Source organism: Myiozetetes cayanensis, unplaced genomic scaffold (assembly GCF_022539395.1).
Source record: "Myiozetetes cayanensis isolate MyiCay16 unplaced genomic scaffold, myiCay2020 scf3, whole genome shotgun sequence".
Lineage (NCBI taxonomy): Eukaryota > Metazoa > Chordata > Aves > Passeriformes > Tyrannidae > Myiozetetes > Myiozetetes cayanensis.
The window spans coordinates 58,130,188-58,154,976 of record NW_026087521.1 but is presented as its reverse complement, the minus strand read 5'-3'; the positions used below and the strand labels follow the sequence as shown (position 1 = coordinate 58,154,976).

Sequence of the window (24,789 nt, the reverse complement as noted above, 5' to 3'; positions counted from 1 at the left end):
GACCTGCCTCAGCCCTAGAGTTGTGCTTTCACAGAATGTTTCCTCTTGCTACGGATACCTTGGGTCTGCATCAATACCAGCCTCTGCTGAGGAGCAAAGATCAGATCCCCAAGTATATCATTGTCTCAGCTGGCCACAGACATACTTTCAAAGCACTATCCAGGAGGGCTTTCTTCCCAAAGTGGCTAATTAATCAAAAGGAATACCTGCAGTGCAGTACACCCCACCGTACTGTCTTTGAATTGTTCAGAGGAAGCATTCCAACACATCTCAATTTGTTGCTAGGTAAACAGCTGCATCACCCATAGAGCTTCTCAGCTCTCTCTTTTGAAGGTATCTGGTGCTCAAAATAGCAAATAACTTTTATTTTTATTTTTTCAATTCTACTGGTACTGAGATGTTTGGGTTCATTCATAGCACCCTGCTCATCATTTTATTCAGTGTGGCAGAATGTTTCAAAACCCTTGAGAACACCCCTTTGCAGACTATGACTAGCAACACTAGTGAACAGTGGCTCCATAAAGAAGAAAGGAGGTTAAGACACTGAAGCTTGTGTTCCCACAGGCCACCAGGAGCAACAGGAGTGTTATCCATTCTTGTGCTATTTTCTGAGGCTCCTACAGCAATCTTCCTCCTTGCACAGATTCAGACTTCCTCTCCTTAATGGAACAGACAACACTGGAGCAAATATCACAGTGCAGAGGACATTCTGCCTTCAAGGCAGGAGCAGACATTGCACAGAAAAGCATTTTCCTGTGTGGGATGGAGCTGCCACTGCCTTCCATTCACACACTTGATCCCTCTCTTCCTTATAATTCATACAGCAGCTCTCTCCATCCAGAGGGGCATCTAGAGACAGAATTAAACCTCTCACCTCAAACTTCCAGTTTGAACCTGGGCCAAGCATTGGCTGTGGAAATTTTTTCTAATAGAAGCTAATTTTGATGTCACCGTCATAAACTCACTTCACTTCTAATGGCTCTACACAAATTCCTTTTAAGTGTAGGATATCCAGGCTGGATACTAAGTATCAGCATGGAGCCATCACCTGTGAGAATCTGAAAGACCTTTGAGTGTCGCTATCTGTATTTTCAAGCAGAAAACCCATCCCTTACCTTAATCTCTTGAATAATATTATTATTTTGTAATAACTAACTGTCTCCAAAATTCTCCATTGAATATGTTCACCCCTTGTCTTACTTTCTCACTTGCACCCTCTCCTCATGAATTTTGAATCTATTGCACCAGAAAATAACCCAGAAACCCTGAGTTTAATCACAGAAATTATGCTGATGCATCAAAAAAAAAAAAAATTTAAAAAGCATGTCTGCTGAAAGCAAACAAGGCAAAAAGCCCAGTTTCATGGGTTTATAGAGAGATGAGAAAGAGAGCAGTGATATAAATATTTGAAACCTCTTGTCTCCAGATCAGAATGCAACTCAGATGCATAAGGATTAAGCTCTGGTTGACTGGTACTTGAGGTGCATTAGTATAGCTACTTAAAACTGAGTAATTCCATCAAAGGCAAGGTTCTTCTGTTTGAAGTTAGACAAACAAGTATTGAGCAGCATCAGCTCCAAGTTGCCACTAGATGAATAGCATGCCAGTGTCCCTACACCATTAATAGCAACACTCAAGAGCTTGCTGGTATTTTTCTTCAGAATACTTGAAATGGAAATAGCACTCATTGTACTCTTTTTAGGACCATTTCCCTCAATCGCTTAAATCATGATGAAGAAGAGCCAACTCATTCACCTAGGGTAAATAATAGTAGAGATAAGGCAAATTTGGCCAGATAAAGTCAGGCTGAAGAGAATGTAAAATATATTGTTATTTAATACATTAGCACTGGAAAATTTGTAGGCAGATTTCTACAGGGTGGCTGTGAAGAGGAGCAGGCAGGGCACGGTCTAGTGTACATGCAATGTACAGTGCAGTGCTGAAAGGTGCTGGAAGAAGGAAGGGTTTGGTAAACCCTCAACAATTCACCCAACAATAATCAGACAATGACTGTGTACTAGTCAGGCAATACCTTAGAAGTCTGCATTCCCCTCCCAGTACCATACCTGCTCTAGAAACAATGAATAAAATAACCTCCAACAGTTTCAGGCCTTCTGAGCATATGGCCAGGATTTTTGTAGAGTGAAAATACAGCAGGTGGTACCATTAACTAACAGATCACTTTCCTGGCCCTCCCTCATGGCATCTACCAGGTCTTCTGTGGCTGTGACACTTGCCCATTGTTGAGTCTCAGCTAATCCCAACACCCAAAGAAGACCACTGTCTTCCAAGGCTGCAGGGCATGTAACTGCACCAGGGCCTATGTGACTGAACAGGTAGCTCCTCCATGTCATTTTTCAGAGTTATCCCTCCAATCCCCTGTCTAAACTACTCTGCTCTGGGATTTACTTAGCTTGTATTGTTTTGTCAATCAGTCAAAGAATTTGAGGGTTAAGGGCTTTGTCTGCTCCTTTTGTGTTTCATTTGTTTGGTTGAGGTTTTCTTTAATTAAAAAAAAAAAAGAAAGAAAGAATGAAGATGATAGATTTCACTCTTTACTTATCTATTTCCTAACTACCTGTACCAAGGAACAAAGACACAAAACTTTTAAAATCTCTAAGAGGTTTTGGGCTTTTTTTTCTTTTGAAGTTTGGCATTTTCTAGCAGTACTGTTTCCCTTTCTGTGCCAATTAAAATGGTTCTGCTTTGTAACTGATAAGGGTGCCTTTAACACGTGTCCACAACAAGGAGCATTGTGTGCTGTTACAGTTGTTCAATAGATGCCCAGTCTCAGACAGATGGTGCTTTATCCTCACCCACTTTTCAAGACAGCATAATGCATTGTCCCGTCAGGGATTAATGGAAGTGCCACTCACATTAGATGCTAATTCTGGTAGCAAGTCTGTTAGTACACTACAGATGCTACAGCTACTGTTTGCAACTAGTGCTTGAAGCAGGCAGTCCACACTGGAGGTGACTCAGGACATTCAGAAACCAAAGTGAGGAGCACAATGTAAGAATCTATTCAGAATTCAACATCAAGGTCGATGGGAAAGAGACATTTAAAAAAGAAAGACAAAGATGATGGAAGAAAGAAATAAAAACACAGAGAAATAGTAGAAGAAAAAAAGAGGACTGAATATTAATGTGGACAAAATAAAGATCAGGAACCAAATGGAAGGTTAGAACTAAAGATCCAACACAACAGAGAAAGTGTCTTTTCTCAGTAATGACCAACCTCACATCATCAAAAAATCAGCACTAGAATGGTGTCCCATAGTAGGGAGAGGAGGTGTAACACAGGACACAGAGTGATACCAGTGAAGGTACGTTATTCTATAGTTGGATCTTGAACGGTTGTGCACCCCAAAGCATTATTGCCTTATAAAACTACATAAGTGTTTAACATATTGAATAGGCACACAGTTGAGCGCTGATTATTAATGAAAATAGGAGTCTCAGAACTGATTCCAGGATACATACTCCAAGAAGAATATACCAGGAGACGTCTGCATAAACACTATAAAAGACAGGCAATTCAGAGATAAGTTTTCAGCTCTCTCATGGACCCTCTCTTTTTTGTTTAGGTAAGAGATTTGAAATTTAAGAATAATTTGAGATGCTTCCATACGTGCAGTCCCAGTGGACTGAGAAGCATCTAGGCTCTTAAAAAGGTTATGCTACAGCCCTTTTATCACATTTTTCCTTCTAATGCTGTGCTCGTTTACCATGGTCTGTATGTGGCATAGTGGGAAAAAGGAAATCCAAGTGTTGGACCTGAAAAGTCACCGGGACATGGGAAATCTTTTGAGTTTGAGAGAAGCTCCTACACATCCTACATGGATGACAAGTCCAGTTAGATACTCCATGGTCACAAAACATCTATTAACTAGCAGTATCATGTCACAAATCGGTGAAGGGAATATAGGCCTTTCATTCTGCATTTAAGAGGAGGTTTCTTATGAGAGAAAAGGAAGAAAGGAAAGGAAGAGGCTATTCGGAGATATTGATCAAACCTGAAAAGCCAGACCTTGGCAGCAGATGGTAGATGGCAAACAGGAGGTTTTTGTACAAAAACTAGGATAGTATAAAAACAGTGGAAAGAAGGAAAGAATTATGACAGCAGAAAATACTAAACTTTAAAGATACTCAAAGAAATACATATACACTGTCTGTTGCTCCATTAATAGATAAAAATGAAGCAATAGAATTAATTCAAGGGAAATGAAAAGCAAGAGTAGCCTATCACTAACAAGCTTATGCACTGAAATACAGCTTGAATCCAGGTCCTGAAATAGTATATTAGACCATAATGATTTCAACTTTCCTCTGGAGTTTGGAGACATGAGGTATGTTGTTAACTTCTCACAAGTCTCCTGTACTACGGTCATGGTAAAAAGCAGATGAACTATTAAACAGGAAAATTCCATCTGCCTCATGAAATCAGTGAGCTGCAAATCATAGGAAGCTAATAGGCTACACCAGGAAATTAAACCTGTATACTTCTGCCAGTCTCATATTCTTCCTTGTCAGGTGATCCACTGCTATCAGACACTAGAAATGGAATAGATGGGCTACAGGTATCTTTGGTCTTACATGTTTGTCCATTTTTATGGCTAACTTTCTTTACTAAGAAAGGACTTGTCAAGGAGATGGAAGAGAATTTATTAATGACAATATGTTTGACAGCCACTATACTGGATTGAAAAGCTCTTGGCTGGAGCCAGGGCTAATTTAGATCGTTGATACCTAACTAGTCACTCCACATTCCAAGTTAACATAGTTCAGTGACACACTTCCAGGCTCAGACCTCCTTACATCTCCACTTGCAACAGTCCTTACTATTCCCATCTGGACCTTTTTTGAATAACACTTACCACATTGGCCAGAAAACTTGCAGATCGTGTGACTGCATACAAATTGAATGCCAGAAGAAAATAGATATTTATTTCTTTTTAGGCCCCAAATAGTATTCCCAGTTCAGTTACATGATGAATTTTCTCCTTGCAGTCAGTCTCCCTTTTTTTTTTACTCCCTTCCTTATGCAAGTCTGCCAGTGCAATTACCACCCCCTTTACAGTATGTGTCTCGATTTCAGTACCAATGCAACCACACTTTAATGTACTGCACAGGGGAATTTATAGCACCTAGCTCTAAGAACTTAAGTTGGTCAAGTTATTAATGAGCTAATTACCCAAAACTCCCTCTTTAGAACATAGGTAAAGATCAGATCTTTCAGTCTCCTCCTGTGCAAGCATATTACCCATATCTTGCAACACTTGCTACTTAACCCGTAAGATTTTTACATGTAGAAGCTCCTGGCTGCACTAAATTCCATACTGTCCTAAAAAACTCACTTTACTGGTAACGCAAGATAATGTGTGTTCAAGACTTTAAAGCACAATAGACTCTCCTTTCAGCTACAAAGATGCAGTCCTGTAAGAGTTATAAAAGATTCACTTATCTTTACAAAGAACATATATCTTCCTTTAAGCTCACACATCATTTTCCATGGGTGAAGCCCTATACAGTTGGGTGAATAAATTGTAAATGCTTGCAATTGTTCCATTTGATTAAGCAAGACTGATTTTACAAATAACACCGGCTTAACTTCTGTCAGGTCTGACTAAATCAACTAAATGATCAAGCGTTTAATGTCTAGGGGTGAGCAAAGTTTGATCAAGATCAAAGTTTCATTTTTACAAAGTCATTTTTCTCCACCATGAGGGTGTTAAAATATAGCTTACTAGCTATTCTTTGGTCTCATTTTTAGAGTGCCATTAGTATCAATAAAACAGATCTTACCTTGATCTTCTGAAGAAACTGGTGACCTGGAATAAAACAACAAAACCCAGTCAATCTTTGGAAAAAAAAGGCCACAAATTAAGTTCAGTCTCAGTGTAGGGCATGGGATACGGACTGATTTGAAATTTTTATTCTTTATTTCTTAGAAGAGAGGACTGAAAGGCATCTGGCAAAAAAAAAAAAAAATAGAGCAGAAAAGGCCAGAGACCTAATCTAGCAGCAGGTTTTGCAGGCCAGAGTGACCATATGGAGCCATGTCCATGAGGACTGATGCCAAGAGTGTCAGTAGATACTTGGCAAAAAACTCATCTACTACTGTTACTGCCAGGAGAAAACCTCCCAAGTAGGGGTGGTCAAGGAAATTACATCTCAGTAGGAAGTCACAGTCATTACAGTGGCTTTTTTTTTTTTTTTTTTTTTTTGCCATAAGTCAATGTAGTGGCTATCATAAAACACTAGTCATAATTAATAACAGTTCATATCATCTTCACAAAAGCAACACAACAGATTTAAAAAAAAAAAAAAAAAGAAAAAGTCTGGGCAGATCTAAGTACAGAAACATATCAGCAGCAACACAAGTTATAGGATACCCTAACTGGTGGATAAAGCCTCTGATAATACTCCAAGAGAGGGAAGGTATTTAAAACATGAGGGACCTTTCAGTGCCCCTGCTGGTAAACAGAAGAACCTCATTGAATTCCAGGAATTTGTGTCACAGTTCTCATCACTAAGGATCACACTCCTCATGGTTTTGGTCACCACCCACAACAAAGGAACATAAAGAGGCTTTAGTACTGACCCTCCATTTTTCCTTTTGCTGCAGTAGCTTGGCTTAGCAAAACTGGGCCTAACTGTACAGACAAATTTGGGATATACCTTCATTATTTAGATCAGATTGACAGCATGAAGGTGACTGGACCATTGCCTCAGCACTTCCCCAGTACAGATTTCAGTTACATACATAGCCTTCCCATCCAGGTAACAATGGGTTTGTTCCTGCGGTGAAGGGGGCAACACATGTTTCCTTTCCAAGATATTTAATTTTACAACAATGTACAAAAATAACAAATTACAAAAGATTTAAAAATGTTAGTGTTGCCAACAAACAGATCAAAGCTGACATAAGAAAAGCAGCCACAGAGGGGTGAAGGAAAAAGAAGGAACAAAGGGGAAAAGAATACATGTATATTTAACTGACTCTGCAGGGGGTGAGGGTTGGAGGGGGGAAAAGAAGGGTTAGAAATCCTGGGTTGGAGGAATAAAGAAGCTGAGGAAGGAGTCATGATCTCATTTCATAACAAGGGTCTGAAAATTAAGGTTGAGGGATTATAGAACATCAGAAGCAGATATGCAAATGTTAGATAAATGCAAACAGAAAAAAATGTAAAGAAAAGAAAGAAACTTTCCTGACAAAGTATGCAGGGTTTTTTTGCTTTAAAAAAATAGAAAGATTTGCAAACACAGAGAGGAAAGAGTTACAGCACAGCTGGAGCAATGGTCACTGTGAAAGGAAAAAATTTGATTGCCTAATTGAGATTCTGACTGCACAAGAAGCCAATGTGTCTGTATGGATCAGAATTAATTAGTCCTCTACAGCCATTGAAGTCTCTGATTGCTGCTGAACATCCTAGGCAGGCATCCTGCTCTGCTGCCAACCAGGCCAGCTTTGCCCTTGCACTTCAGCCCTGCTTGTGGAAGTACAGCAGGAGTGCCGATAACCGGAGGATTTAGCACACATAACTAGGACTGTCCCACTGCTTTGACCAGTTAGTTACAGACCTTTGTCCACAACCTCTAGCAACAGCCCTTCTGAAGACCAAAACTCAACACACAGTGTTTCCTACAAGGTTAAACAGTGCAGAATGGGTCATAACAAGAGATGGAAATTTTTAGGTACTTAAAAATATTTTTACATGCAGGAGTCATGCCAGGTTCCTTAGCTGATGTATTGTGACTCTCCACCCATTGGTAATGCAGTATCTCACAGCATCAGCAGAATTTATTCCTTTGTTTTGTTTTTTAATTGCACAGTTTCATCACCTTTCAGATCTTTATTTTGAAACAATAAAATAAACAACACATATTATCCTATAATTTGGCTCTTCTTTATGCTTGGTGAAACAGATGTCATTAGTTCCTTAAAGCATCAACAACATGAAAGACTGTATTAAAACACCACTGCCTTTTCAATTAAAACATTGATTGAAAGGAAGGAAGTAAAATATATTTATGGATATTTAGTGTACCTAAAATTAATATATGTTTTTCAAGATATTACTGCCATGTTGCTTAGTTGCATGCCTTGAACACAATGTTTGAACAGGAAGATATCTAACACTATTACTGATGCTACTATCAGTGTTTTCAGTTGAAAGGATTCATCAGGCATCATTTGGAACCACGTAGCCTGGTGTCCTGAGAAAATAAGGTTTATAAAACCACAACATGTGGTACATATGCACCTCCCTGTGTACATATGCACCTCCCTGTCTCACCCTAATAAACTCTGAGCTTGTTGGCTCATGTTATCCATTGTTAACAGAGGGGTTAGAGAGTCAATTCCTGTTTTCACAAGGAAACAAAAAATAGCATAAGCTCAAACTTTCTGATGTAGCAGCACAGCCACAAAGAGAGGTTTTGAATATCTCAGCCACAGGAAAAGCCTCAGTGAGAGCTTCCACCCTTGGAGATACCAAAAGTTCAACCCCAATAAACTGGACTTTCTTTTTTCCACTACAGACATGAAGTATTTTGGCAAAGAGAGGGGAGGACTTTCAACATCCTCCTACAGTTCCAGGCCATACAATTTAGCATGGGGGAGGTTTTCCTAAATGCTCAAATATTGGCCTAACTACACTAAGGGGACTCTTGCTCATAGCTATAATGGAAGGAAGTGAGACTGCTGAAAAGCCCACACTGATAGTGTTGGGCATTTTATGCATTGACCAGTCTACCCCATGCTCATGACAGGCTCTAAGGGAGGAAAGAAAGAAAGTGTAATGACCTGCTTTAAACTACATACACTCACTCCACAGTCACAGGGGGCTTTCCTGACAGGAAAAAATATCCAGTGGATGCTCATATTTCCGGTCACACATCTTTCTCTCAGGTCTGTAAGAAGTGTGAGAGATATACTGTGGCAGCACTGGTCACCAGACAGGTGTCCCAAGAAGGGAGGATTCTCAGCTGCTAACATCCAGAGAATAACCATCTATCTACTGCCTGTCAGCTACCCTCCTGGTATGATTCTAGCTGTGTGTTTCACTTTCATAAAGAAGCAAGTTATCATTCTCACGACTTCCATGCCTTAAAAAAATAAGAGACAAGTCAGAGATACTTCAGAAAAACTAATATACTGTCAAGATCTGTGATCTCACCTGGGTCAAAACACTTTGCCAAATGACATCTTGAAGAGATTTGGTTAAACAAAACAGAAAAAATATTCAGGGAAAAGTTCAGGCCCTGCAATATCCTGTTCTTGGTATCAACTGTTAGTTTTTTCTGGTTTTATCTTGGTGTAAAATGTAACTTGTAGAAAGAAAGGCTTACCATCTCCCCAAGAGTAAAGACAGGCCAGATTGTCTGTGACTGTCTACATTTCCAGATTCCAATTAGCTCTTCTACCAACAATTTTCTCATGCAATTTTCTCAACCAGTATTTTCTCACGCACAAATGAGACAGGGAAGCCTGATTTCACATATTTTCATCGAAGGCATAAACCTGTCCCTCCTCCTGCTCTGGTTTAACAAACAGCTATTGTTGTAGTGGATAGTTAAAGCAAAGACAAATATTTCTATGATAGGAAAGGGGAGCAGAAGGGAGGAAGAAGAAAAGCATGTTAACACCTCTGTTTGCTCTCCATGATGTCATAGCCTTCCTTTCTTATGGGTCCTGCAGAAGTGTTCTCCTGTTGCAGAGTGGCAAACTCTACTCAGAGGGATACCAAAACTTGCAAGCCTCAGTCTGCAAGGGGAAGCTGTGCACTGTCTGTCCCACCACCCTCTACATAAGCAAAGCAATACCCTTTGAACATAACACTAAATGCACAAGCATCTCCTAGAAAATGAGGTGCACTTATTTAGAACTGCATAAAAGAGCCATAATAATAGTGTAAAAAGACCAATCATACACACACTAGATGCATCCAGCAAATTGGAAGTCTTACAACACTGAAGGCATGAGACATGCCCATCTAAAAGAGCGCCAGGCTTCAAAATTAATGATCCAATCCAATGCTCACTGATATTTTTCCACTCACTCTTACAGCGTTTGGATGAATCGCTGGAAAAATCTAATCCTCAGTATAGCCAAGGCAGCCTTCTGTATCATACAAGCCCTCCCCAAACAGCCAAACACAATCAGAGCTGTTTCCAAGTGTACTCTCCAATGTGCAAGCACTAGATTTGTTCAGCACTAGACGGGTAGAAGAGGAAATGTTCATTTCTAAGGAGGTAAGCATAGGGACTGTCACAATTTTGAGCCTAGTCAGCTGAGGCTTAGCAACCTAGAGACACACAGCCAGTCTTCAGCAGACAAGTTCTAACAAAATTTCAGCAAATGGGTGCATTATTCATGAAGACAAAAGCCTCTGGAGAAACAAACTTAGAGCTGATGTAAAGCAGCCATTTTAATCAATAAACCTGTGGCAAAACCCATCTGCACTAGGCCTATTTAAAACCAGTCATTTAATATTTAAGGGCCAAATAACAATCTCTGTGCAGCAATTCTGCAGGGTTTTATGAACATTCCTCTTTTTTCCTGCTTAAGCAATGTATTTCTGCAAACTTTCTAATTCAGTCTGACAACAGCTGTCTATGATGAGGGGAGAGGAAGAGCTGTCAGATTAAACAAATTCCTTCTCATTTTACATGTACATCTCTTCAGAATCAAAAGTGGCATCCCTCTTGGGATTTATTCACATATTCCCTGATTGCAGATGAAAATGTTTAGCATGTTAAGTATTTTTAAAATAAAGGTGAGGAAACCCTCTCATTCAGCAGTCTGTATCAATGCCTCCGGGATTATGAGTCCCCTGCAGACCCAGCTGCAGACAGTGTGTCATATTTTACTGGTAGAAAGGCAGAACTTCTTGCTTTCCTGGTCCCTGACCAGATGATGCTCAGTCTGGGCATGGCCATTTACTGCCATGGCACCTGAAGAAAAAAACCCTAAGAATTACTGGAGCTTCCTCACACTTTGACCCCATATGTTCCCAACTCAGAGTGACCGTCACAGGCTGGAGAAATACAGCAAGCTAGCAAATTCAACCAAGGCAAATGCAAAGCCCTGCACCTCAGAAGGAATAAACCCATGCAGTAAGACAGGCTGGGAGGTCTAACAGCTAAAAACAGCTTTTCAGAAAAGGATGCATGATGTTAGCAGAGTACAAGTTGAACACACATCAGCAGTTTCCTGTGTCAGCAAAGGCTGGTGACACACTGAGCTGTAATTGCAAAAGCACAGCCATAAGGTAGATGGAAATGATTTTTGACCCTCTATTCAGTGCCTGTGAGACTTCAGAACAAGAAAGACATTGGCAAACTGGACTGAGTTCCACAAAGGGCTGTTGAGGGCATGTGAGGAGAGACATATGAGGAGAGGCTGAGGGAGCTGGGTTCATTCAGCAAGAAGAAGTTGAGGGAAAACTTAATTGCTGCTACTTAATGGGAAGATGTAAAGAAGACAGAGAAGAAGAAGAGAAGCAATACTGGAAATTCAGATTGAATGTTTGGAAAAAATTTACCATGTGGATGATCAAACAGAGGAAGAGGCTGTGCAGAGAGATTATTGAATCTCCAGTTTTGCAGATATTCAAAACTCACCTGGACAAGATTCTAAACAACTTCATCTAGCTGGATCTGTTTTGAATGAGGATTTGTACTAGATGAACTTCAGGGGTCCTTCCCAACCCAAATTTTTCTGCAATTCTTTGAGTCTCTCTACAAAGCTTTCTATTTTTATTATTCCACTTTTCCTGTCATTCTTTCCTCTCAAATATTTCTCATAGACAATGGCCATACTGTCTTACACACATGGGAAAATGCTGACCAGCTATGCTCCCTGAATCTAAGAAATTCAGTTCAAGTTATTTATTATTTTGCAGAAATCTGTTTGGACATATCCTGTAACCTGCAACAACACTCTGGAGAGCCTATTTTTTCCTAATTCTGCTACAGGTAAATATCCATATTCTTTCTAGCCTCTCTGTAACTTCCTTGGGCAGTCTCAGTCTCTACCTGCACTCGGGCTGTTCACAAACAGTCCAACATAAGGAATTTAACTTGGTGCTTCTTAGGGAAACCAGGGTGGCTCAGATGTATTCCTTGCTGGATCTCAGGCATGTCTCTGTCCCTTTTGTTGTCACATGTCTTTTCTCATTACTGATCTAATTCTTTGTCTCTTACCATTTCTCTGTCCACTGTGGAATGCTTTAATGAAGGTTTGGAACACCACAATGCAGCTATACCTGAAGTTGTACTGACACCCAGAGGAGTTGTATGGGAATTGCTTTTTAACAAGGGAATAAAAGTTTTGTTGTAAAATCAGATGCAAACCCCAAAATGCTTAAGGTTAATTTAAAAGGTAAAAAAAAAAAAAAAAAAGGAAAAGAAAGAAGCATAGAGAAATGTTCTAACACATTCACCTTCAATAAGATAATTCTACCTCAAAACACGACCTGAGAAAGCTGGCTTGTCCTTTACTTGAAAAACAAGGTACTTCCAGAGGAGTAGCATGATCACTCTAGGGTGATCACAGTTTCTTTAGTTTTGGGTTTTGGTTTGGCTTCTTGTTTTAAATACTTGGCCTTTCTTTCTCTAATCATCACGTGACACCAACATATCTCAGCAGAATGCAAAACAGAAGAGGGCCTAATCCCAACTCCTTTGAAATGCTATTCTTCCATTTCAAGATTTGAATTAATATTCAAAATCCTCCCTGACCTACTTGACAACGTCCTGATGAGCTTGGGTGTCAAAGGCAAAGGAAAGGCAGTAGCTGATGTGGCTCTAACCCTAAAAGAAAGCAAGATCTAGCCACACCATGCAATGCTTTGGTGAAACAATAAACTGGCTGTCAAGCGACTGGATTTTGTTTGATCATTATTAAGAACACCTGGAACTGAAACTAAAGGGGTTAGATTTATGCACTTCCTTGACATTCTATGTGAAAATAAAAAAAAAAAAAAAACCAAACATGTATTAGGTGCAATTAGGTAACAAAACATCTGGCCTCTTTCCTCAGCAAAGAATCAGTGGACTTTTTCCAGGAAAAGATTAACACAGAAGTCATTTTGCCATGACTTTCATTTTTTTTATTTAGCCCAGAGAAACAAATTATTTTACTAAGCACAACACCATGACAGCCACAATGCAAGCACATCACCTATAATCTGGTTCACAAGATACACCTCCACTTGGCCCTCAGGCTTAGATGGAGGTGAAGCACATCAGCTGCTTGGTATCTTGAGGTATTACCCAAATAATCTTAGGCCCCTTTGGGTTTCTAAGCAATCTAAAAGCTACTTTAAGTGGTCTGTTTCTTACAATGCAAACCAGTCACTTTTAATAAATAGCATGAGAATCTCTCAGAAAAAAATTCTTGCAATTATGTTCAAAAATAAGTGGCCTGATTTTCACAAAGTTCTAAGCACTAAGAAACCCTCACTTTCTTGCCATCTTAAAAAAAAATAAAAAAAAAGACTCAAAAATTTAAACATTACCTTAATTAATATGCATAACACACATGTCCTAGGCAGAGCAGAACTGTTAAGCTATTTACACTCCTTCTATAGACTAATTTAGGGAGAATAAAACTTCTAATGGGAGTTTCAGATACGGTTTTGTGCTGCACTTTTAGATGCCTGGCATAGAAAGAGGAATCTTGGAGTCAGGGTTACACTGGCTCCAAGCCACCTCTGTCTCTCTGATTTCAGCTCTTGGCATAATTTAGCCAGGTCCATCTGTCCCTGCTTGCCCACGGGCATCAACACTGCCAGGAACCTCAGCAAGGCTATGTGTTATGGCCCCACTCCTCGTGTATTTCCCTCTCTTGCACGCACCTCCGTGCCAGCACTGCTAAACACTCTGTCTCAGCTACGGAGACAAAGGTGTGGGGTTTAGTGCTCCTTTCCTAGAGCAGAGGAGCAGCAGACAAGCAAGGACAATTTGAATGTTTTTAAGCTTGCAGAAGTTTCTCCTCTTACCCACGAAGTCCTTTGGTGGGCATCTTAAGAAGACTCTCTGCCTTCTACACCCTGACATATAAGCCTGCAGCCAGGGGGTTAGGACACTCACCCCAGAAATGGAAGAGCAAGGGTGGCTCTCTGCAGAGCAGCCATGCCAGGACACACAACCTGGGAAACACGCTCCCTCAGCAGTTCCCAAGTGAACCAGAGGATCTCTCCCCAACCCAAGAACACTAAACCCAACCCATGTTCGTGGGTACTTTCTGTTTCAAGCAATGTTTTCCAGAAGACATAAACCTCTTCCATGCCACCTCTACCAAGCAAAACCAACTTACCAGTGAATTTTTCAAGTAGTCCCAGTGCAAAAGTCTCACTTTTTATTCCATGATTCAGGTGAAGGCTCATGTCAGAATATTGTTTCCAGTCTCACCCAAACACTCTAAAATTTGCAAGTCTAAAATACTAAATTGTAAACCTCAAAAGATGACCTATTTCCATGTAGTTATCCTTTGTCTTTTGCTTTTTTTTGCATGGCATTTTTGACACTTCCCAGTTTTCAACCACAGAGGAAATACAAGTATGAAGATATCTGAAGAATTTGAGAAAATTAGCAAAGGTTTGACTTTTTTGAGTTTAACACTATTAACTCAGGCAAAGTAGTACTTCCACGTGATAGTTTGGAGTAGTTATTTCACCAAACTACATTTCCCTTCTCTCTGCAAGCCTGTTAAAATAGAACTTAGGAATATGAACAAGGTATCAAAAAATGCAGTCTGAATGCATATTATGAGGTGTCCAAGTGTGAAAGCTTGAACACACTGTGCAGTCCAATGTGTGTGTAACATATGCACAGGACTGTATTTCATACCAGGGCTCTGAAGCTTACTAGTTTTGGCTTTGATAAGACAGCTTGGTAGTGAGTGAGAACACATTAAGAACCACTCTCCTCTCTGAGCAGATGGCAGCTCCTTATGGCAGGGACAGAGCACATGGACACAGGCTTGCTATTCCTGTGCAATGCTCAGAAAACTAGGACTGGGATGTTTGGGTTTTGGTTTTTGTTGTTTAGGTTTTTTTCTTACTTCAACTCTTGCAAATACATAACAAATACACAGAAATATAGATATTATCTAAAACTAGAAGGTATGCTGCTTTTCCAATTTTTGGGGGCCCGTAAGTTTGCCATGGTGGAGAATATTCACCTTATATTTATAACAGTGCTTAAAATATGCCCAGAAGAATACATACTTTCATTCTGTCAGTCATGCTTTATTAACCCAGTAAATCCATCCAGCCCCTCTTCCAGTGCCTTAATGTCACTGGGGACCATAGGTCTTCTCTTTCCACTCCATAAAGCTGGAGAGATGGATATTCACGTTCTACAGTGGTGTCATCAGATCCACTCTCTCTACCTTTCTCCTGCCATGTGCAGTTACCACATGTCCAATGCTTGCAGGAAAGCAGTAGGCCCTAAAGATCAAACTATCAAATGCCATTTTCTTTTACCCAGACAAATGGAAAACGAGATTACGGGATATAATCCTGTCTTCTTTGCTGTAAAGTTTTTTTACTTCTCAGTGAAGATTCTGCTTTGCAAACCAAGGCCTAAAGTAAGCAAGCAAGGATGGAAGCCAATGGGGAAAAAAGGATAGAGTTGTAACAAAAAAAGAGAAAAGAGACTCTACTGCTTCAGTCTTGGCTATCAGCCAGAGAGGGGAAAGCAGATATATCGCTGTTACAGTAAAGCACTTAAGGAAAACAAGGCACCCAGCTATCTGTACTCTGTCAACATAATTTTTTACCCCTTAAATGCACCCCAAATTAAAAACAAACAAACAAACAAAACCAACAACAACAACAAAACATTCCATGTGGAAAACTTGTTGCCACCCCTTCATCTATTGGAACTATTCAGAAAACATTTTCAAGCTAGGTGGCAGTTGAGTTTTTCTCATCCAAATAAGATGGTTCCTTTGTCCAAGTACATGTGTATTCTGTTGATGGAAGTTGCTCCAAGGAGAAGAGCAGAGCTGGATTGCTTGCATTTCCCTTTTGGAAAGTGGGATGTCAGTCTACAGGCAAGATCCCTCTAAAGCGAACAAATTTGTAGTCTCATGGTGTGTGAGAATGTTTTGCATGTCACTGTCTGCCAAAATAACTTGCCATCAGGGTGAACTTCCTCAGCTGTGCATCAGGTGTTGAGATGCCACAAAAGTCATTAAGAGCCCTCATGCTGAAGGCTCAGGGGCAGGTGGGTGGGAAAAGAGGAAGCTAAAATCCCACCCAATCCACTCTGGGGAGCTAAATGCTGAATAATAAAATTAATTGGTTTTAAGTACCGATGAGAATAAAAACATCTTCCAGGATACAGTACAGGATGTACTCTATTTCCATCACATATTGAAGGGGCAGATACATAAACCACCTCATCAGATGCACCTACTGTTATTAAAACCCCTTAGTAATTAGGCACCTCAACAGCAAAGGCTGAAGACTTCATTCTTGAAGAGAACAACACTGTTTGCACTTTGTTCACATACACAAATCAAGCCACAGACATGCAAATCTGAACCAAATCCTGATTTCTTCCTTTCCCAATTATAGTTAACAAGAGCAGAAGCAAAAGTCAGGATCTTAAAGCTCAGTATTACTGGGATAGGGGTTGTCAGGATGATGTACAAGTACCAAATACTAATGACTGTTGCAAAAATTTTAATAAGTAAAACCCAGGAATTTTCTACACTCCAGTTCTCTCTAGATAACATGACTTTGGCAGTGGGGACATAAAAATTCTACTAATTAAAACAGAGAAAAAGGTGATTAAATAAGGTTTTGCCTGTATTCAATTACTTAAAGGTGGCACCAGAAGTTGCTGGAAATTCATGTTGAATAGTTTCCAGAACCATCTGATTCTTACTGTTTGCAGAAGTCCCTCAGGTCTGGTGGCTGCATCACGATAGGGCCATGACTCACCCCCCACCAAACAGGGACTGTATGTGACAACACTTTCCCTAGTCCTGCTTTTTGTGCTTTCAGACAAAAGTGCAAAATGCCAGGATCTTTGCCTGCCTGGAACCACGCCTGAGATGGTACCAACATGACTCAATTAATGTAAAGCCTCTTGAATCCTGAGTTGAGGACATCTGTTCTCATGTTTACCTCACTCAGGATAAACCACAAGCATATTTCATGCAGGCCAGTCTTTGCAAAGGTATTTTGGTATGAACATTCCTCTCCATCCTCTGTCATTTTAACATTGTTTTTCTCCCTCAACTCTGCCTTTCTTCTACAGTTGACTTAAGATGTGTTTACTAATTAAGCATGGCCAGGAGCCCTATCTTCTGGTCATGACAGGGATGAATGTCACTAGAACTAGAGACAGTGCCTGGGGGAAGTGGACATGGATTAAGTGAAAAGTGGGAGAGACTCAACATTAACTTGTGAATTAATATTTATCCAAGTAAAAGTTTTAATTCCAGGTACGTGACAGAGCTTTTGACAAATTTGTATATATTCTGCATCTGCAGCTGTACTTGGTGTTGCTGTATAATAAGCAGCTCCAGAAGGAGAAATAAAGGCTTCTTTAGAAAAATTGTGAGAGCTCAAATTAGCTTCCAAATAGTAACAGATACCAGCAACAGTAGCTGTCCATATACAAACTTTTGAAAGCCCACAGGCTGCAAAACAGTACAGGGCATTAGGCAAGACTTTGTTTGCTGATATGGAAAGAGTATCAATTTCACTGGGAATTATTTCTGTCTGCAATGCTATAGATTGTTCTTGTATTCACTGATCATACCACAAAATAAAAATAACTATCCTGGTTTAGAGTAGCTCATTACTGAACTGGCTATACAGAAAAAAAATAATAAATTTAATCTATTTCTGGAACTGTTTGACTTAAAAACATAGAGATTTCTCAGAGAAAATACAGTCCTTTTTGTCAGCCAAGATCCACCATTTTAAGAGCCTTCCTACTGTTTGTCAGGCTGACATTTTTTTTGTGGATGGCAAGAAACTTTAAAAAATTATTTAAACATAACCAAAAATCTGTGAGATTTTCATTGTTACATTTAAAGGAATGAGAAAGGGAAGAAAGCAGTTCTTTCAGAACCCCAGGCACATATTTTCAAGATAGAATTCCAAAGAAAACTAATAATTACTGCTTTTTTCCCTACTGAAAATCTCCAAAACCAATGAAGGTGGCTAAAAACTTAAAGTATATGAAGAGAATATTCACAACAGGACCATAAAATATATGGCATTTATTATTTACCACACTTGTGCACTGGAGTGTAAAAAAATTAAGAGGTGCCATCTTTGTCAAGAAATTCTCCATAAGTGGGGTAGGGGGAGATTTACAGCAGCAACTGAAGAAAGGTTTTCCTAATGGTGGATAAACTGTAGCCTCTATCTGGGATGTGTGTAAAACTGTAAATATTGTGACTGCATCATGCTGACAACAGTAGAGTTTTAAAAATACATGACCAGGCCCCACACTGAAATGCATCATTTTTGCACTTAATCTCACTTAGAGAACTTGCTTTCCCTTCAAATAATTTCTTATCCATTTGCTATATTCTTTTAATTTCTTTTTCTTTGTTTTCTTCTAAGTTCTTTCCCTATTTAAACTGTATTTACCTTTTCCTGACTCATTCTCAATCCTCTTTTCATCACTTTCCCTCTTCTTTGAGCCTACATCTTCCTTTTGACTAACAACCCTTTCTTTTTGACATCCCTTTCCTAGTGAGAGGCAGAGAGTTGCTTTGTGCAAACCTTTCTCATGCTCCACTTTCAGGTAGTGAGAATGATGCCTTGCAAGCTATTTGTAAAAGTATCTAAGACAACAGAAGAGAAAGAAAAAGGAGAGTTGAGCAAAAACAGATGCTGTGCTCTGTTATGGCCTAGTTCTATCATGAAGGCTACACAGGAGTCTACAGTAAAGGTGAGATGGTGATTTATGCCTTTACTAAAATAAGATTTATTTGAAAGCAATCAGTACTCATGGAGCCTCATCTGGGCAATGGAAAGCAATTTGTACAGGTGTACAAGTTCCTGATTAAAACATACAAAATTCACTCTTGTGGCTTAATCTTATAAATGCAGTTTGCACTAAATCTGAACCTGAAAATTAATTCAGATTTTGCTATCAAAAACACCTGGTCAGACTACTCTGCCCACTTAAGAGCTGATGCTGAGTTTTCCAGTGGAAGAGTTTTGGAAAAAAGCCTTGGATTCTTCAAGTCTTTGCCAACCTTTGACATTTTAAAGGTTTGCTGTCACTAGGCAGCTCCTGCCTAGCACATTCTGAGTAATTTTTATCTCTTTGTCTCTTTATATTTTCTATATTTTCACTAAATGAGCACTCCTTCTCCTTTCTACATTCAAAGCTGTATACCTGACGCTCTTCTCATCTTGTACTACACAAAGATTTCTCTTAAAAAAATACCCTAAACCACCTTGTAACATCTGCACTGTCACACTGATTTCCTGGGCAATGATCTGATTCTTGTGGTTGAGTTAAAACACTTGGCATTTAGCCTTTTTCTTCTTCCCTCTGAGGAACTAGGTTATTATTGCCTCATAAAGCAATGCTTGCATGGTATTACTAGCTAATTAATGTCTATTTAGTGTAGAGGGCTGCAACCATATTCCAGCACCTACAGGCACTTGTTCTTCCTCTCCCTGACAAGACCAGATGGCATTCTGGCCAACCTTCACCCACCCTTCACCAGCCATGCACTCGATTCAGCCAATGCAGCTAGCAGCTTGGAAATACATTACCATCACAGCTGGACAGCTGCTAGAAAAGTGCTTGTTACTGCCCCAAACAATGGGAAAATTAATGACTTCAATTAAAAAACATAGATTAAACCTGTACCAAGGTATAGACACCTTTTCATCTTTGTATGCTGTTGTGGTTTTTATTTTACTTCACTTTCCAGCTCTCAACACATAACAGGGTGACAAACATAACTAGCAAGAGAAATATCTTGCCAACAACAAATGCTTACAGCAGGCCATGAGGTCATCGACAACTCACTGCACCATTTTATCATAGGATAAAATCAGGATGAACCCACTCATGTATAAAGGAAGGGTCCAGGTACATGTTTCAGTGGAGTCAGACCAGAATATTTAGTGTTTTTTAAGAACAAGTACCTCTAGTCCAAATAAATTGTCTTCCTATTGTGTTTTTTTAAGCACCATTCACATTAATTGATGTTCCTGTTAAACTACAATCTGTCCCAGCTCCTGGTTATTGCATCAAGACACTGTTTCATGTCCTGTCCACTCCATACATCAGTTACACATCAAAGAGCTATCAAAAAAAGGAACAAAACACGAAATATCATTAATCAAAAGCCAGCTGAAAATAACTTGAAGCTCAGTTAATTGAAAACAAAAGCATAATTTCTCTCTCAGAAAGAATCCTACCTCAAAACCATTATATTCAAATCACAGTTTGACACAAAAGCTTGTGATCAAAAGCAACAGCAAACATTATAATTATTTTCAGATCACACATTCTCTTCTCTGCTTCCATTTATTGAAATAATTTAAGGGACCTTTCTATTTGCATACTTTGACTTTTTAGCTACATTCTTCACTTGTCAGAAATAATTACTTCATCTCAAAGAGGTTTTATATATATAAATATGCATATATACACATATTTATATATGTGTGTGTACAGTGATGACAGATGCACTCTAAGCAGCCTGCAGCTATATTATGACCAGCTGTGGTTTAATCTGTTCCTAACACCTGAAGAGTTTCACTCCCAACAGTTTAAGAGAAAAATGACCACTGAGAAAACATTCCCAGTGAGTCAACTATGACACTTTTTCTCACACCAAGTCCCCTGTCACTTGCCCTAGGCTATAGAATAATGCATTTTGACTTGGAAACGCTGTACAGTATTTCAGACTAGATGTAAAATACTGGATGCTGATGATTCTTAAAAGATCCATAAGAGCTCCATGTACAGGAGGAATTGTCCCCTCTGTTCTCTGCCATATTCCTCTTTAAAAGTTTTGCTGTAATCCTTCTCTCAAATTTTATTTGAAAAATGATTTCTGAAAGGACAAATCTTTGTAAAGAACCTGTGAGCTACTTCAGCTGCCAAAACATAATAGTGCTCTCTAAAGCACTTCTTTTTTTGCTTTAAAGTGCCAGGTTAGAAAGACTATTTTAGGTCGCAAATTCAAACATTCAACGGTTTGGAAATGTGAGAGCTTATGTCACCCGAGCATCATACTCCACCCCTGTTGCATTAAATGTCATGACAACCTGAAATCACATTGCCACCCTTTACTTTCTTCTGCTGGACTCTTGTCTCGGTATTTTAGTAGAGACCTGCACGATATCCTTCTGTATACGCAGTGTACAGCCTCAAGATTTATTTATTCCACAATACCAAGACTGCACAGAAAGCAAAATGATTAATTTCCCGCTAAGCATCTCTGACAGCATGTCCCCATAGTACCCAAGTTTCTCATGACCATGAAATTTACCCTCACTCTGCTCCTCTAAGGTGAGGTTGCAGTATTATCTGTATTCTGCAGCTGGGAAAGCAGGCACAAACTTTCCATTAATTTTAGTATTACAACCTGAGGCAACAGAAAGCCTATTTCTCAGTTTTCAGCCCTTCACTCTCTCTCTCAAATTCTCCTTGTACTGGCCTTCCAGGAACCAAAGCTACTTCACAGTGGACACTCATAGAATGAGGAGCCCACTGTTAACAGGCCATTTGCAAAAAGTTTGTTGTAAATCTTTATTGGTCAGAAATCCTGTCAGGGATGTTGAGCAGAGAAGCCAGTTCTCCAGAGTAACATTCAAGTGCCTTAACAGTAATATCTTTCTTTCTCCACCATGATCCCCCGACTCATTTACTAAATACCTTCCATCTTGGCAGCAAATAAGGCAGTGTCTCAACACATTTCAGAGCTTGCCCACCTGTGTAATGAATAATCTGCATAAACCCAGAATTTCAGATTCTGGAGAGAAACAGTCACAGACCCTTCCTCTGTGTCCCTAGCCTGTCTCACTATTCCCTCACCTACGTACACTCCACGTCCTCTTCCTTTTCGTTACTCCCACTATGATTTCCAGACACCTGCATGTCCTCTGTGCTCCTAGCAAACAGCTCCCATCCTCTAACCCAGTTCCCCAGCTTCCTGCACATACTCCCTTTTTGATTCTACTCCTTTGGCTCTTGCAACCTCTTCTCCTTGTTCCTTCACACACGTTTTCCTGTCCCATCTCCATTTGACCATGACTACTGCATCCCTTTTCTCCTTGCTACTGGAGATCAGCTGGTGAGCAGCACAGAGCCCCTTCCCTCAGCCCTGTGGGCAGGCCTGCAATCTGAATTAAGCACAGAGGGGCATAAATCCTCTGTGAGCATGTACAGACAGAAACTTTTGAAAGCAAAACTTCCGAATCTGAGGTGTCTCCAAAGTGCATGAACAATCTCGTCAGCAGGGCAAACTCAGGGGTAATTTTCAAGACAGTGAAAAGCATCTCCCTGGTATTATGATGACATTTTATAAAATGTCAAGACTCCAAAACTTCTTTCCAATGAAGTTCATTCCACTGCCAGCACTAAAACATCTCAGGAAAAAATGGCTGGATTTATTTATTTATTTGAAAGAAGGTAATTTAAAGGAGTACATTTCCCACAAATCTTGTCTTCAGAAAGAACTGACTTTGTTTAAGTTTTTACTAAAAGAAAAAGAATCAGTCAAAGATGGAGTTTTACCATGAAAACTTTTAGACAAAACAATTAAAGTTTAGAAAGGCTGTAAAGAAAACAATTCCTTAGAGCAGACAGTGATAAATACACTTTACTCTGGGCAATGCTGCTGACTTTTCTTGTACTTAATAAATCTAACAAACATAATTTTTACAGCTAAGCAAATATTTCCAGTCATGCTGATGTAACCAAAATCATTTCTCTTACCAATTAGAAATTAGTCTACATGTTCTCACCATCTCTCCACACTGCCTGAAAGTGTCTAAGGATCACTTTTCTCACAACTTTGTCAGCTCCAAATTTTGGGCCCTGCCACTCCAGTCTGTGGAAAAGTGAACCTGAATTCACCATTCTTCACGTTGCAAAGAGCACCAAGAACTACCTCAGAATCCCTCAGGGCAATAGGAGAAAACCAGGAATGTGTCTCCTGGCAGTGCTACGTAGATCACCCTTTCTTAGCATGGTATCTCCTTCTCCTGACAGCTGTTTCCAGTTTGCTGGAAAGTTTCCAGTTTGTAGCCACATGACTATGCAGTCTACCATCCACACTGCATCTGTCCTGGAAATGTAGGCACTGCCTGCCCTGTAGAAACCTTGCAGCCCCCTTCCTCACACAACCAGAGAGAAACAAAATCTGAAACAAGGACCACACCATCACTATTCCTAATTTTTCTATACTAAGTTTTAAAACCTGTTCATAAGGATGTCCATGCAGTCAAACTAGAAACATAAAGCAGAAGTGATGTACATAATTATACATTAGGTACTTGTGCAGGGGGTGGAGCGGGGTGGGGGGGGTGAGTGTTAAACAATCCCAAAAGACTGGAATCTTTCAAAGCTACCAACAGAGTTCTGACAGGTGTTTCCCATCTAAACTTTGGTAGTGACTATAGATCTACTGATAGTTCTGAAAATCTAAAGTGAAATGACCAAAAATTGAGAACCACTTCTAAAACAGGCAAGCAGAATAAGAGATGTCTTTATACAAATCTGAACAGGGTAAATAGGATATGGTGGTAGAAGTCTCCATGGGGGAATTATCAGAAAGATAAACCAATGTTTAGTCACCCTACATGGTTCAAGATTATATGAAAACTGTTGCCTATATCTTTGACAACAAGCAGTAGTTCTAGAGGTTTCTGCTTTGTCATATTATATCAGAGCTACAGTGAGGGTGAATGCTTCGATCTTTCCCCTAAACAGTTGCCAAGAACATTTCCTCAGGTGGAAATTCAGGCACTCAAAATAACATATTTTCTTTTAGGGCCCATGGGTCTAGATTAATTAAGAGTTCAGGGTGCCACAGAGGAAGAAGCAAAGGCAAGAACATGTAAGAGTGGAGAAACAGGAAGAACAGAAGGGAGGACCAAAAGAGAGGTAGCAAAAGGACTTCTGTAATTTCAGCATGTCAGCACAAATCATTACGCTTAAAGGAGACACCAGGAGCTTCCTGTGGTGACAGTGACAGTGCGTCATCAAGCAGAGAAATGCAGAGGGTTCTTACTGCAGCATATGTGTCTGGCTGGCGTCCTTTTGTTTGTCAGGTACCTCGTAGTGGGGGGAGATCTTGCCGAGGCCACTGTCACTCAGCATCCTCTTTCGCACAGCAGGGTTCCACCGATCTGATATTCTGGGGATATAAGAAGGAAGAGAAAGGCATTCACCCCTCAGAAATTAGCTGCATACTCCACTTTGAAGCCCTCTTACGCTTACTGGTTCCCAGCATTTTTCAGCCCATAGCAAGTTTAAATGGAGTAATTCATTATGAATACAAGACTGTTCCCAAAAATTAATTGAAGCATTTCTGGTCTGTTGAGAAGATGATAAGAAACAGACACTTCACCACCTTGCTTAGCCATAGAAGACTTCAGGTCCTTATACAGTGGTATCAGAGCCCTAAACACGCACAGAAAAAGTTTGTAACTCAGTCATTAGAGATTTATGGCAGGGCAGATAGTCAAATGGTATCTTGACCTACAGAGGAGGTTGAAAGGTGACAAAGTCTATTAGCCCTGCTGTGTGCTGCAGGATGCCTAGTGG

General features: G+C 39.9%; 1 protein-coding gene across 6 annotated transcripts in view; it reads right to left on the bottom strand.

The window, feature by feature from the left end:
* Positions 1-24,789, bottom strand: part of DGKI (diacylglycerol kinase iota) — a 208,073-nt gene that overhangs the window by 25,891 nt on the left and 157,393 nt on the right. For all 6 annotated transcript variants that reach the window (XM_050324758.1, XM_050324757.1, XM_050324753.1 and 3 more), the window contains 2 exons: positions 24,254-24,379; positions 5,806-5,831 (listed from right to left, as the gene is read on the bottom strand). In XM_050324758.1, the coding sequence (XP_050180715.1) occupies positions 5,806-5,831; positions 24,254-24,379 (152 nt within the window). The remainder of the gene's footprint in view (positions 1-5,805; positions 5,832-24,253; positions 24,380-24,789) is intronic.